Raw genomic sequence first — 16,863 nt, 5'->3', positions numbered from 1 at the left:
CCTCCCAGGGGGAAGTCTGCTGGAACGTCTCAGATCAATCAGTGCTGTCCCAGGGGGTCTCTGTGCTGCCACCTGTAGTCCTCACTCAGACACACGCGTGGCACTCTCGGTGTACGGGTTCCCGGTACTGGTTCCTGGTACTGGTGTCGCTCTCTGACGACGGCTCGCAGCTCTCTATTTTCAGCGTGTAGCTCTCCGTGTTCTCGATGTGTGGCTGTCAGGCTCTCAGCGCACGGTTATCTTTGCTCCCATATTTACAGACGCATTAAGGCGAGCTAGGTCGAAAACATTAGTAACGTGTGTAGTATCTCCTTAACTCGTGTGCGTGTTAGCAGTTTTTTTGTGCGTTATTCTGCGTTAACTGAGGGCAATAAAGTCTGTTACAGCTGTATATGCAGCTCTGAGAGGAAAAACATACAATAGCATTGACCTCTTGTGAGGAACAGACTGAAGGGTAATCTGACCTGATATGCAAGCATGTTTAACATGAGAAAACACCGTCACACAGGTACCAGTGTGTGATATATAATAGCAAGGAGAATTACTGTATCATATAATCATCTCCCCGCGGTTCTCAAGGGCACGCAGCTCATGTATAGGAAACACAAATACAGATACAGGAGGTCGGATATAAGGAACATACACTCGCAAGAGCAAGCTGATCTGATATGTCAAACTCACGCACACAAGGACAAATGGATTTAACCCCTGCAATACCCGCATCTCCAGCACTGAAGAGGTTTTACATGAGATATAGACCCACGGATGTACAGTATCTGGTATAATCACAAAGCATGAAAGAAGCTCTGAAGAACATTAAGATACAAGAAGCTGGAGAAGAGAGAGAGAGACAAGTAATACACAGCTACAAGCAGCTAAAATGCAATACTGCAGCTCTCCTATGAATAAATACACATAGCCAATTAATACAAAGCCACAATCAGCTAATATACAAGATCTGCTACACAAGCAGGATAGGTGCAAGTGACTCACATGCACAAGCTGAGATACACCACAAATAATATACAGTACATACTACTACTGCATACTGTATATAAGAGCTGTGCTTTAAATACACACTGTTGGCTACTAGATATGAATAAATACACAGGTACATGCAGCTCAGATATAAGACAACACACAGCATCCAGCAGCTCACAAGTAAAAGCTGCTCTGATACATGACACACACTAGAACAGGCAGTTCTGATATGAGTAAACACCCACAGCTCCCTCCCTAGTCTGGGCTGTACTGAACTCATTGGCTCTTCAGCAGAATATTCACACACAGCTTCCCTGCCTACACTGGGCTGTACTGTGTTCAACTCACTGGTTCTTCACTAGCAAAGTCTGGATTTTCACAGGGCTGGGTTGCATCACAAAGTCAAAAAGTGCAGTGCCAGCCCTCAAATCTGAGTCTCCAAAGGCTGAACAAGGGATCATGAGGGATTAACCCAGAGGACCAGGAAGACCACCACAGCTTATCTCTTCAGTGACACCGGGAGAGAGGGAGGGGGGTCTCTTTCACTCACTCCTTCTCCTTGAGGAGGACCACGGTCATGTCTGGAGCCCTGTGTAAAAGTTTGTATGCCTTTTCTGGGGACCAGCACCAACAAGGACTGAAGTTTGAAGCTGGGGAAGTTATTAAAGTTCTACAGGTGCTGGATGGAGGCTGGTGGGAAGGGGAGAAGGATGGAGTCAGAGGCTGGTTCCCTGCAAGCTATGTCCAGATATTGGAGGTAGGTCTTCTACACCAGTTTCCCAACATGTTAGGTGGTGGAGTTTAGGCTATTTCTGGCTCAGCTATCACAATGAGTGTGTCTTACACTCTCCTTCAGATATGACATCAACATTTCTATGGTCCCTTCTTTCTCTGTAAGATGGCATGTGTTTCTACTTCATGATCCTGTCCAGGGAATCCAATGCCTTTTTATTATTTCCAACAGCTAGGATTTGTTTTTAAGTCTGTTCCTGGTTACCAGGGTTTATTGCAGTAAAATGAATGACATGTTTTATGAGCTTGAGAAATAATGATATATATATATATATATATATTTATGTATAGTGACACTGGTACCAGTATGTGTGTGCATATAAAACGGAAACAGAGCATATATACAGTATATAGATAGTAATGCAATGAGAAGAAATATAACAGGCTTCTTGCATATTTCTCCATGGTCCCTAGAACAGGTTAGCTCTTACTATTCATTGCTATATAGAATACGACATAATAGTATACAATACTACACTGTCCATGGCTTTTCTTGGTGTATCCCATTGTGCATTGTGTCCACATGTTATTCACCAGTATTTAATCAGTAACGAGGTTTTCTGACATTGTTTGCACTATGGAATTCCTGTGATTTCTGTGCTGAGGTCAGTGGTACTGAACAGATGTTGCTTCTTGGCCATGGTCTACGGTAGGATGTTATGATGGGTGGGTTTTTTGTCCCGCTATTAGTAATCAAGACAGTCACCGAGGGGGAAAATGTTGGATTTTGGCATCTGCAATTTAACCCCTAATCCTCTAACAGAAGAGCCTGCGACACTGGGGAGCCTTGTGCCACTGCATTAGTTAATACAAATGAATGACCTATGTTGGATGCAACATTGGACTGCACATGCAGCACATATGTTCTACATATTTAAATGGCCCACCTTTCTATGAGCCCTCTGACACTTCCCCCCCTAGTGGGTTCCCATTGCTGGTTTCGTTATGAATAAGGTGTACACTTTTCTGCTGACTCAAGTTGAGCATTAGGTGGAATTCCATTCCACTCGTACCCAAGAAGCCACTCATCTAATGTCTCTATTGTATGTATGTCTTTATTTATATAGCACCATCCATGTGCAGAGCGCTTCACAGCAGTAACACACGCGATTCGCCACGGACATAAAAGTAAACATTGGGAAAATAATCCATGCCCGGAAGAGTATTTATATATATATATATATGGCCATGTACAGAGCGCTTATATATGTATATATGTATATATATGTATATATATATATATGGCCATGTATTTCATGATGAAAAGTAGTTTACCAACACGTGATATTCCACAATAACTCAATATTATTTTAAGATTTATTAAGTGTTGTAAATACTTTTACACATAGCTAGCTATGTGCTTAATCGTGGTTGTATCTATAATTATCGGGTTCCTTTCCATTAAAAAGTCTTAAATATTTAATGAGCTTGATAGTGACGGGTTAATTACTTCTGCCTGAGCGTGTTCACAGAGTAATACTGACATGTTCAAACTTTAGGTTCCTCTATAAGGGTTACACACAAACGCTTGTCTGGATATTTAAAGGTATCATAACCTCCGCTGAATCTGCAGTAACGACACTATTTTTACCATATACAATTTATTGGTATATACAGTATGCTGCTACTGTGAATGTTTAGACCAGGAGTGGCCAACTCCAGTCCTCAAGGGCTGCCAACAGGGCAGGTTTTCAGGATATCCCTGCTTCAGCACAGGGGGTGCAGTCATAATGACTGAGCCACCTGTGCTGAAGAAGGGATATCCCTAATACTTGGCCTGTTGGTGGCCATTGACGGCTGGAGTTGGCCACCCCAGGTTTAGATATTCTGGTGCAAACCTATACACATAGTAGTTTTGATATTGAACGTGTTTTAGCTTTCACCGGTTGCAGAAAATGACTGACTGTAGATAGAATAAGATTGTCCACCAGGGGGCACTGAACGTAAAATCAGTTTGTCTGTAAAGCTGGTGTGGACTCTAGTTGATCAATTTACTGACAGATATATTCATAGGGTTAAAGGTGCAATTCTATTAACTCAATCAACAGAAAGATTTTATGTGTGTGTGTGTGTGTGTGTGTGTGTGTGTGTGTGTGTGTGTGTGTGTGTGTGTGTGTGTGTGTGTGTGTGTGTGTGTGTGTGTGTGTGTGTGTGTGTATATCTGTACCATGTTAGCCGAGCTTCAATAATAAAAAATAAATAGATGATACCGTTCTGTGGCTAACGAAATGCTTTTATTTGTACGAGCTTTCGAGATACACTGATCTCTTCTTGCGGCGATGGTACATTGAATAAAGCAACGCTGAATAAAGCAACGCGAACCTACACCGGCTGTCACTGCCAGCCCCAGAGAGACCCCCCGGATCCCCCTCGCCCCAGAGAGACCCCCAGATCCCCCTCCCCCCCCCCCCCCCAGCGAGACACACTTCGGTCAGGGTAACTGATGCCAAATCCGTGCTAAGTAACGGCGGCTATCACTGCCGGACCCAGAGAGACCCCCTATACCCCCCGCCCCAGATAGACCCCCTGATACCCCCCACACCCCAGAGTGACCCCCGGACACCCCCCCCCACCACCACTGAGACCCCCGGACACCACCCCCCGGCCCCAGAGAGACACCCAAACACCCCCCCCCCCCCGGCCCCAGAGAGACCCCCGGACAACCCCCCCATCCCAGATAGACCCCCGGACACACACCCCCGACCCAGAGAGACCCCCGGATACCCCCCCCCCCCTGACAGCCGCTGGGTGAGGGCGGGAAAGGCGGGCTGTGATTGGTCTGTGCGAGTTGTCAGGTGCAGCGGGGTAAAGGTCACTTCGGTCTACTCACAGGTGTTGAAGGATTAAAATAAATAACTACCGGAACAAATTAATAGCACATTTCGCAGCGGCCATGAGGTGCGAGACCGCAGCGTTGTGGAAACAGAACGCAATTCCATCAATAGAAAAAATCAGAAACAGCATTTGGTTTGTATGCCAGATGGAAAAGTTAACGAGTTTGGTTAACGACACTGGCTCAAAATTCCAAAAGGTCTGGCTGCCTTGGCTGGCCCAGACAGATATTCCAGGGATGAGCAATGCCACCATTTGGCTTTAATAGGATAAAGTGGGTTCTCCTTGGATGCGCAGCGCGGGGTGCGGACAAGACGCGGAGAACGGACAGTAGGCCCCCCTACAGGGATCCAGGAACAGGCGGGTACATCAGCACATGTGGATATAAGCAAAATGGAAAGCGTCAGTGGCGATCAACGGATCGATGAGAATAGGAAGAGACGTGGCATACCCTTCTCTAAACCGCCCCCCGCCCCTTTCTTTCCCTTCCTTCCTCCTTTTTTCGTTCATGTCCTGTTGTCTTCCCATCCCTTTTCTGTTAAATGTTGTATGTCCTGAATGGATTTTGTCTCCCCTGTTATGGCAATAACATTTTGATTGTATGATATTTATGCAAAAACCAATAAACAGAAAGTTAAAATAAATAAATAACTACCCGGTATGTCACATTACAATGTTTATTTTAATACAATCTATCCAATCAATATCACAGACCCCGGGCGAAGGCTAGTACACACAGACACACAACACACACACACACACACACACACACACACACACACACACACACACACACACACACACACACACACACACACACACACACACACACACACACACACACACACACACACACACACACTGCTTTGTAGAATCATTGCAGTGCAAGTAATGGTGACATAATTCTGTTACATTCAAAGTACATTTAAAACAAGATGGGGTGGGCCGAGAACTTTGGGGGGGGGGGGGCACGGGCGGTGGCAGAGGTTCTGCGCTCTTCCCCAGGGCATTTAAATTAAATGCCGGGGGACTGCGTGAGGCCTCAGCAACCTATACTTACCGGGATTCAGACGGTTTCAGGACGCGTGACCATGGCAAAGCGGTTGCCCTGGTAACGTGACGTCAAATGACGCCTCGGTTCACGTGACGACACATGACCCGCTCGAGGTAAGGAGGGGGGTGGCCAACGGAAGAGGTAATGCAGGGGGGTGCCGCAAAAAAAGTTTGCGCGCCCCTGGCTTAAAGTACGATCTCTCTTTAATCTCTTGTGTGCACTAAACAGAAACGTAACGACTTACATCTCTCCCTAAATTGTTTAAAATCTAAAAAACAGTAATATATTATGTACAATTGTTCTTTATTCTTAACATCAAGCCTAAACACATACTGTACTTTATTATTGGGACATTATTCTGTCATTTCCTATTTTGCATTAGTATTGACATGTTCTTCCAAGGAGTTTAAAATAAATGTTCTTTGTAGCCCTGGTCAAAGCATCATTGGAATCCCTGTTTCATTCTTGTGTTCATTAAAATCCAAATTGGACAAGGGACATATTTACTAAACAGTTTTATGCCATAAGACACCTTCCGGCAACAGAAGGCATCATTCGGCCCATTCACTGAATTGAGCTGTCGGCACCAAAAAGTGCTTTATGTAATGGCGCCATTTAGTAAATATGGCACAATATCTCTTGAACGGGAGCGTCTCTCAGTATGAAACCAGTCTGCCTTTAATTGTTATCATGGATCTTCACATGCCAAGCTATAACAATCCCCTGGTTTATCTCGCCTTGCTTATAATACACAATGTAGCAGTGACCCTGCCAGGCAGCCGGCTGTGCGTTAGCTCACGCTATGCAAACAATAGAACGTTCAGCGAGAGTGCACAGAATCCCTGGCAAAGGCCAGCGTTAGGAAAGTCACTGTGATAGGAAGAGCTGGGGTATGCCGCCTCCAATGGGGGGAGGAAATGGTGATTAAACGCAGTCCCCTTAGCAACGTAGATTGAAAACAGGATAATGAATCAACCGTTTAACACCTCTCTTAATAATTGTATAGTTTGTATCATAATTATATTTTATACAGACAGTGTTTAATGGTTGTTTCTGTTTTTAATATATACACACACACACACACACGTGTGCTCTTAGACTTATGTACAAATAATATATAACTGACGTACATTTTTAAACCTTCCATTGACTTGCATTTTCCAAGAGACATACAAAACGCACCAGCGAGAGAAGCGGCCATTGTTCTTTCCCCTGTGGTAGAGCGCCAGCAGGTGCAATTATGTTGGCTACTTCTGTATACAGTCGTATTTGTAATAATCAAGATATAGTTTTTACTTGTATGCCCAGACCTCCCAGCTATACAATACTGTGTATATTTGCATCTGTGAAGAGCTATTATGTAATCTGGTACAGGTTATTAAAACCAGCAACAATCCGACATTACATTGATTAATAAGAGGACTTCTAAGCAATGAGGCCACTCAGATTAAAATCGTGCATGTTCATTTTCGGAGTCACGTTGATTATCAGGTGGTTCCTTTGATGATGGTTTATTTTCTTTATCAGAAACACACTCATATTGGAGCATAACTGGTTGCATATTTGAGGTCATAAAAAATCACTGTAATGGGACATTTAAAAAATATGATCCTGATGTTATTTCATTACATTTCCATTTGGAACTTACACGCATTGTATCACCAGGCAACATAACCAATGTATCCTGCAGAGACCGTTTTAGCCATCACTAGATATAATACAAGCAGCATTACAAGAAGGTTGTAGTCGTTTGTGGTGCATTTGAGAGAACTACAGTACCAGAGATGATAGGTACATGTGAACAAGAGACTTACAACGTCTCAAAAGATCTGTAAAGTAGAATTTCATCTTTGAAAAACTTACATCGTAGAACAAAATGTGTATAAAGGATTGTACCTTCAGCCACTGATCAGGGATAGAAAAAAATGGCCACGAGCTACTGGTTGTTTTGAACCTTCTAGAATATTCTCAATGGCTTAATGATTGCCAAAATAACTTGAGAGAGAAAATTATCTTCAAGGATCACAAATTATGTAACTTCGGGCTTCCTTCATGAAATAATAATAATAATAATAATAATTTAACTTTAAAAGCCACACCTGCTAATTTACGCCATGTCATTTCGGTGATCCTGCATTTAAATTCCCATTTGCTGTCTACTGCCAAGTTATTGGCAAAACTAGCATACGATGACATTTTAGCACAAGAAAAACACATCCTGGCACATTATCACACTCCGAGTCCGGTGGTTGATATGACTGGTATATTAATGCTGTAGGAACACAAATTATAAATGCAATCTTAGATAGTCGATCAAAACACAACCTTTTGTAAACAAATTATCAATCTAATTGGCTTCCTCAAACTAATCTAACCATGCTCAAAGCTAAGATTTGGCTTCTGTCGTTTCTCTGGAAAGGAATTACAAATTGCATTTCTTGGGGCTCTGAATGGGGGAGTGTTTGTCAATGAACACTTCAGAAAAACATTTTTAATGAATTATAATGTAAAGAGCATTTTCTGTTTCTATAGCAATCATTTACAAAGTCACATCCCCTTCCTCTTCTGAAACAGGCTCTGACACACCCCTTTTTGAGCTCTGCCCTCTCTCTAGCAGTGCACCAATTGTATCTAGTGAGTGCCTGGTCACATGATGTCCCCACGGAGCTTTGCATCTTTGGTCCTCTTCTGTTGCACTGACAGCCATTTAGTGAATGCCCAAGCCAAACTTTGCTGATTGATCACAGGAGAACAGATTGATCGGCAACTTAGCTAATTACCTATCATCGTGTGAATTGTATTGATGCACATATTAAAGGGGGGCAGTGGGAAACGACAGCTTGAACGGATGCTTTAAGGTTTTGGTAGCCTTGCACCGAAGGTAGTTTGGTCCTTTAGTTTGAGACTGTATCCATAACCGTGAAAAGTGATACTTCTATATAAATAAAAGCAGCATTTTCCATGTCCTGGGACCATCGCAATCCAACCAGTAAGCTCTTGTCACCAGCAAAAACAATGTTTCTTTAATCAGTTTAATCAGGCCAGGCACACTGATTTCCTTCCCTGCTCCTCTCTCCTCACTGTGTGCAACGTTATACTGTACAACGCTAATTATCTCACACATTTTTTTAAGGATGATCTTCACAAGCAAGGAACTTGTGGGTGAGAAATGTGTTAAAAGGGTGCTATTTATAGGTGAAATTCACAGCAATAAGTGCAGCTGATGGCTCACTGTGTGAATATGCTGATTCTCTTTGGATTAAGTGTAATAAACCTGTTTGGTGGGGTGAAGCTGGCACTTTACTGCAGAGGGAAACATATTACAGACCTATGTGGGTTTGGGAAAAGAAAATGTATGGCAAGTTGATTTGATATTATGGGTTGGAAATAGCATTTAAAAAATAAATTTGAAAGACATTTTTAATGTTTCTAATGTAGGAAGCATTTCCAAAGTGACAGCCCTCTTCCCCTTCTGACAGGCTCTGGCTCTTGAGACCCGTCCACTCTCTAGCAGTGAACCAATTGTATCTAGTAACTGCCCAGTCAATCATATTCCAGGACTACATTGCCCAGAATGCTGTGCAAGAACTGAATTAAATAGCCCTGAGCAAGCGTCCGATTACAGGAGAACGGATCGATCTGCAGCTTAGCTAATCACTTGTCAGTGTGCAGTTTGTATTGATGCACATATTGAATGGGAAAAATATATATACATTTAAAAAAAAACGCAGCTTGAACTGCAGCTTTAAGGGATATTTGCTATTGCAAAAGTGTTGTATATGTCTTACCATTTGAAGTTACTGTATAGCAGGTGAGGGGTTTTATTGTAGTGCAACTACTTTGCGTGTTGCTGCACTATCGGGGGCAGCACCCCTAGGCTACGGACGTATTTATAATGGTGAATGTCTGCAGATATTCATCTAGTTAACATTTGAAGTAATGGACTTAATTAAGACTTGGGATTTGTAGCTCATTTGGGTTCAGGGCCTGGTCTATTCACAGCTCTGACGAGATGTTAATTTATCACGTTTGTTCTGCCTTCGCTGAAATCACAATATTCCTGACACATCCAATTACTATTTTACTTTCTGTGCTCACTTCTGAGAAACATAGATGAGAAAGAGGAAAAACTCAGACAAGCCAGAAAATCTCTCCGCCTCCTCCACCCCTCCCACAACCCCCCACCTCCCCTCTCCCCCCCCCCCACATCCCCCCACCTCCCCTCCCACCTCCCCTCTCCCCCCCCCCACCTCCCCTCTGCACCCCCACCTCCCCCCCACCTCCCCTCTGCACCCCCACCTCCCCTCTCCCCCCCCCACCTCCGCTCTCCCCCCCCCACCTCCCCTCTCCCCCCCCACCTCCCCTCCCCCTCCACCTTCCCTCTGCATCCCCACCTCCCCTCTCCCCCCCCACCTCCCCTCTCCCCCCCCCACCTCCCCTCTCCCCCCCACCTCCCCTCTCCCCCCCACCTCCCCGCTCCCCCCCACCTCCCCTCTCCCCCCCCACCTCCCCGCTCCCCCCCACCTCCCTCTCCCCCCCCACCTCCCCCCCCCACCTCCCCTCTCCCCCCACCTCCCCCCCCCACCTCCCCTCTCCCCCCCACCTCCCCTCTCCTCCCCATCTCCCCTTTCCCCCCCACCTCCCCTCCCCCCCCCCACCTCCCCTCCCCCCCCCACCTCCCCTCTCCCCCCCACCTCCCCTCTGCCCCCCCCCACCTCCCCTCTGCCCCCCCAGCTCTCCTCCCCCCACCCCACCTCCCCTCTCCCCCCCCCACCTCCCCTCTCCCCCCCCCTCCCCCACCTCCCCCCTCTCTCATTCAAGATATCCGTGTTTCAGGTGGGATAAGGTGGCTCAGTCAGAGGCGCAGTCTTCAACTGCACTACCTGTGCTGAAGCAGGGATATCCTGAAAACCTGACCTGTTGGTGGCCCTTGAGGACAGGAGTTGGACATTCCTAGTCTATACCCAAACATTGGGGGTCTCTTTCTCAACGTGTGTGTTTTTCTGTGACTTTTTGATGCATTTCTAAGTTTACTTTTATATATATTTTTGTTTTAATATATGCAGCCTTTGATTACCTTTATTGAAAACGAATTACCTAAGCGGCCAATCAATTAGTCCTCCCGTGATCGATCACCAAAGACCCTGCTTTTAGTCAGCGTAACTCAGCAGCTACAATGTATCCTAACATTACTAAGGTAACATTATCTATTGTTACAGTTTGCAGCTCAAACTGCTGGAAACATTGGCAACAAATTCTCATCTAGCACTGCAGGGGACGTAGCTAGAACCAACTGTGGAAACCAAACGATGCTCAGTATATTAAAAACTCATTAAAAATGTCATTGAGTTGAATTTAAAAAAAATATATATATATACAGTATGGTAAGTATTATCTATTACTACCGAGCTGATTTATTAAAAACAAACACACAAACAAAGTAACAAACACATGTATAGTGTTGCATGGATTGCACCTTTATTTGTTGTAAAAACAACAGTGTCCCTTTGTGAAAATGAGCCTCTGGTTTGAAGCCTTTGGACACTCAAGCAGAATCTCTTCCTATAATGTATATTTGAACCACATCATCCTATCATCTTGTAAAGTGCGGTATGATTGCGCTCTTATGCGTCCTGTGATACTGTTATCAAAGGGATTTCAAGCAATATGTGACTGCAATATTCCAGTTAATACTAAAATCCATCCTTTATATCGGGGCCCTATAACTGGCGGCCCCCCGGAGTGCCTGCATGCGGCCCCTGTTCATTTCATAGCAGTCGCTCAGGCAGCTAAAGCAATTCTTCACACTGGAACTGACTTGTACATTAAGGTTATATAATTATATATGGTACAGATGTTATAAATATTTGCAAAATGTTGAAATATAATACTTTTTAAGTCTTTAAATGTATCTAAAATGACATTATAATACGCGTATGCCCTTTCTACTCCTCAATGTGTTCTGATCTGGGCCCTTAGGGGGGGGGGGTGTTATTTGGCAGGCAGCCGGTGTGAGGCTCGCTCCGTTTTGGCGGGAGAAGGGAGCTTTGGCTTACTAGGCAGATGTGGTCCAATTACAAGGTGATTGGCTGAGGAGCAGTCGCTGGGCAAGTGGGCAGTGTTCCATGATTGGTTGGGTCAGGGGGAGGGTGTGGCTTGGAAGTTTAGGCGGGAAAGTGAGGGGTATAAGAAGCAGGGGCACTCTCCTTAACTGAAAATAGGGAGTCACTAGATATCCCACTGCTCTTCCTCAACATATTAAAATAGCTTGTACAATGTGTATGTTTAAATTAATAAAAGATATATATATAAATACTGTATATGGTATATAGTATTCTTTATGTAGATATTAGGGTTTGATAATTTTAGACTGCTGTGTAGGTTCCTGGAGCGGAGCCATTGTTATTTATATTTTATGGGTTACCACTTGGCTGGGAGGCAAGATGTTAATGTCATGTTAATAAACATAATAATAGTAATAATAATCACCTACTGCTGACAGGAAAAAGAAGTGTTTTCCAGTTCCTTGACTCACAATGTGCAGCTTGTACATCTCAAACTCACAACCTCTCAGGCTTCTAGTTCCCTCCTCCACTTAGTTCCTAAACTCCTCTTGCTTTGGCTTTAATATATATAATATATATATATATATATATATATATATATATATATATATATATATATATATTGTTATGTACTATACAGCCTTTTGTCCCCTATATTATACACAGTACAGAATGTGTTGGCATTATGTAAATATATGCAATTATAATAATGGTACACAGCAGCTCTTAAACGTTATTAAAAACAAGTTCCAATTTAGTGCTAGAGAAATGCATTACAACCCCCCAAATGGCTAAATGTTCAAAACGCTTAAACAATATCGGAGTGATTTGTAGCAAAATTGCCGGCAAGAGCGTAATTTTTATCTTGTGTCTCAGCGCCAGTTTTAGCCCCATGTGTATCGGGTTGCGATTTGGGGAAGGTGAAAAGGAGGAGTTACATGGTGCACCGATTATAATGCGCAAAATAATCCGCCAAATTCAAGGTGGCGTTTAGTTTCTAGGGCCTAAATATAAAGCATTGCTAACATCTATTTTGTATGTGTATCTATTCCTTGAGCATCAATAGCTCTAATACTACTGTGGTGGACCATATAGCAACTGTTACTATACTACTACTGTGATAGCTGCCGGGCCATACAGTATTAAGAATAATATGTTTCCAGACATCCCATGTATATACATGGGTATGTGGTTTCCTTTTACACACTGTCTGATTTACCACATCTAGTCTTTTATCAATTATTTCCCTATCTCCATTGCTTAATTTTGAGTGGATGTTTAGTATTCTAAGGGGCCTATGCAGAGAGTTGCGTTTCGTAAATTCGCCGTGGTAATAAAATCGCAAATTTTGGCACGTTTTAGTTAGCCGTATGCACATAAGTCCGATTACCTTGTTGACATAGATTTATAAATCTGCCGTTTTTTTCTGGCGTTTACTTTTGCTGATACATTCGCCATTCTGGTGTGCCGTAATGGCGAGAATCTGTAAACGTTGTTCCTGGAATAGCACGTTTTCTTCGACATGGCGAACAGATGCGATTTTCACCTTCTCGCCAACGATTCTCCGCTTTTTTATATCCGCCAAAAAAACACGCCGATGTCATACCCATCTCGCCACATTTGCGCACCTTTCTGCATACCTATACCCACTTTTGGCGACATCATGGAGATTACTTCGTTCTCGGACCTCTCTGCATAGGCCCCTTAGTCAGTGTAAATATATTTGAAGTTTTAATTCTAAGGTTTGAGTGCAGACACCTGGGATCTCTCTCTCTCTTCTGAATGTTCATGCTACTCTGCAGTCCCTTCTAACAATTTTGGCAACTGTGCGCAAAACAATGGTGCGATGCGTCAAGAAACGCTGGTGAAGATGTTTCAATGTGCAAATAAATGTGAAGGGGTGCAAAGAAAGTGCAAATAGAAGCTTGTTTTTGGCTCATTTCTTTATTTTCTGCTGAAATTTTCATCAAATATATCAAAATATATTTGACGCAAATTGTAAGGCACAAAAGTTTACGCCACTTCAAATCTGGCGAATCGTTTTGACATAAATACAATATACGAAAGTGAAGCAGAGGTTGCTACATCTCATTACAATCTGCGCGTCATGTAACGCCTCCCAACGCAATTGATACAATTTCAATTAAAACAGAATTGTGTATTTTTTTTTATCTATAACTAGTATTAGTAGATATACATTATAATTAGTGTAATATTATTTATAATAACCATACTGTAAAAAGAATACATTTGATAACCTACAATGAAACATTTGTGCCGCATTTTGCATTGATACATAGCAACTTCAATCTGCGCTAATACTGTGAAGAATCTTTTTCGCGATTACAAATGTAACCTGCGTATTATTTTGACGCACTTGTAATGGATTTAGTGGCGCACAGAAACATTATTTTTCAGTACGTTCCATTTAATTCTGTACGCCAAGCGCAGTCCGTTCCTGTGCAGCACAACAAATGCAACAAAATCATTTTTGGCGCAGATGGAGAAATTTGAGTCCAGTAATTTCCGCTCCTGTTTAGTATGCTGTGCGCACACAAGCGCAATTGAAATTGAGATTGGCGTGCGCCAATTATGTTTATTAAAAAAAACCCAGCAGTTTACAGCGCTTAGTAGACGGGACCCTATGTATTAAATAAAAATAACCTTCTTTTTGGCTTGGGTCTGCATCACATGCACGAAACATGTTAATGGCGTGTCATATTTACACCTATGCCATGTACTGTAATTCTTCCTTAACCCTTTGGCTTCCCTATGGACTTATCTCCTACATCATGGGGTCAGGCACCCCAGGGGCTCCATGACATAGCTACTTCCTAAAGGCCCTGTCCGTTATTCTAGGATTCATGGGGAGCAGAGCGCGCGATCTGTCACTAACGTGGAACGGATCGCGAGTGCCGGAGGGGCCGTGGCACTCTTAGGGTTAACTCCTCCAATTGATATTCCCAGAGTCACAAGTTGATGCATATGGGCGTTACAGGAGTAACTATGTATGCCCAGTATTTATGCATATTGCAGAATATTCAAGATGTCTTTTGCAGCATTAGTTTTATGGCAAACACACGTTGTGAGCTGTAGCAACACCCAAGATATGTAGGAATTTTTTTTTATCACAGTGTGTGCTTTTTTTGTACACCTGACCTCGTAATATAAAATGGGCAGACAAAGTCAAGGAAACAATTTGCCACACTCGGCTGTAAAGGAATTCATTATAAAGCAGGGGATATTAAAGTCCTTTGACGTCCAGGGTTGCAACAGCAAATCCCTCCACGGGAACATGTATAAGTTTGTATTATAATGCAGCCTTGTTTTCAACGAATAACCACATTCTCCTTTTTTTTTTCTAACCCTTCTAAATGTTTTGTAATTAAGCACAAAATTGGATAGCAAGTTCGTTATATGGCCCACGAAGTATCTGGCGGCGTTCACAACATTCTTAGTACGCAGATTACATGGGAAAAGAACAGAGCACGTACTTGTGCGATGCTCCGGCCACTTTATAGGCCAAGTGAAGTCTGGAGCGAGAGAGAGGACCGGATGCATTCCTGTCTCGGAAGAATACAAATATTAGAATTGCTGTGAGGTCCCAAGCACTTCTGGGCTATTAAACCAAGACATATTTATAGTCATTTCGTTATGCTAGCAAGAGGTGTGACCCTCACTCATTTCCTTCTAACAATTCTGTGCCACAGTAAACACTAGAATCCATAGAAAAAAATTACCCAAATGAATTACTATGCTATAATAATATTGGTTTCTGAAATAGTGCTGACAGTGTATGCAGCACTGTACATACCATTTTGCAGGCATAGTGAGTCCCTGCCCTAATAATTGTTTGTTCTTGTATAGCGCTGCTAGTTTTACGTAGCACTGTACAGAGACATTTAGCAGACACAGTCCTTGCCCAGTAAGGCTTACACGGGTGCGTGGCGGACGCGTCACGAAGCTAGTTCGCCCTCATTGGCTGAACCAGCTCACGTGACGCTGACGTCACGCGGCAGCCACCTGAAAGACAGTTTTTTTTGTCTCCACAAATAGCTGACGCGTCAACACTCTACATCGCCGGCAGGCGCGCACGCACTTGGCTAACTGCAATAGCCAACTGCGGAAGAGTGCTTGACGGCCTGAGCACACAAGCCCATGCATATAGGCCTGAGCACACAAGCGCATGCATATAGGCCTGAGCACACAAGCGCATGCATATAGGCCTGAGCACACAAGCGCATGCATATAGCGACTCCACTACTATAAGCACAGCCTAAGGATTCAACATGGGGCTTCAAAAACACATCAGTACATCAACATACAGTACTGGTTCATACAAGCCCCCAATCTCAGATATTATAGGCGTCCAGGCGGGGACAGGAGGCGCTAGTGTTAGGTAAACGGAAGAAGGTAGGAATTTTAGGGCCATTTATAGTGACAAGTTGACCTTTCCTTTTTGCAGATAATATTACATTCGCACCCTCAATTAGAACTGGACCTGGTTATTTCTTAAAGACCCAAGTAGGATCATTATATATAACCGCTTAGTAAGGTTAATATTAGTAAATCCAGGACTCCGCGTGTCTGCAATATCACGGCTAACTATAGTAAGAGACATCTCCACCGACGGACTGGTCTGGAATGACGGAGTGAAAGTCCTCACGCCTCACTGCCTCAGGAGGACGCGGCCGACTCAGGCAAAAATCGCGAAGTATAAACTGTGCACGGGAAGGACACCAGCCGCGAAATTTGTACTTTAGCTTAGGCCATAAGATGCCTTAGCATCGCTTCGTTAATATGGCCTTACATTGGATATTCTTTGTATTTAACTTACATGTCTTCTTCGGTATTGCTTGAGATTTATAGGAATGAGTCAAACAGGGCAGGCAGCGTAATTAAGAGAATAAGCTATAGAATAAAATGCATCAGCAGGCATATAAACAACAAGTCATACAGAATGTGGAATGGGCACATATTGTATTCACGTGCACTTGCACAACCATATGCTTGCCTATTTCCTAACTGGCTTTTTATTTACTTTGGAGTAATGTTGCATAATGTGTACAAAGCCATCTCTTTAGAGTAATATATCAGAACTTGAGTCACCTGACAGTATTGGGGAGGGCGAGTCCGGGG

General features: G+C 43.4%; 1 protein-coding gene across 3 annotated transcripts in view; it reads left to right on the top strand.

The window, feature by feature from the left end:
• The first annotated feature begins 1,271 nt into the window (after positions 1 to 1,271).
• The window catches only part of GAS7 (growth arrest specific 7), a 251,832-nt gene continuing 236,240 nt past the window's right edge, over positions 1,272 to 16,863 (top strand). The window contains exon 1 of one of the 3 annotated variants that reach the window (XM_075579600.1): positions 1,272 to 1,738. In XM_075579600.1, the coding sequence (XP_075435715.1) occupies positions 1,559 to 1,738 (180 nt within the window). In that variant the 5' untranslated portion in view covers positions 1,272 to 1,558. The remainder of the gene's footprint in view (positions 1,739 to 16,863) is intronic. The other 2 variants (XM_075579599.1, XM_075579604.1) reach the window with 2 other exon arrangements.

The sequence above is a fragment of the Ascaphus truei genome, chromosome 22 (assembly GCF_040206685.1).
Source record: "Ascaphus truei isolate aAscTru1 chromosome 22, aAscTru1.hap1, whole genome shotgun sequence".
Lineage (NCBI taxonomy): Eukaryota > Metazoa > Chordata > Amphibia > Anura > Ascaphidae > Ascaphus > Ascaphus truei.
Note: the sequence above shows the minus strand (reverse complement) of the source record. Positions and strands in the feature narration are given on the sequence as shown.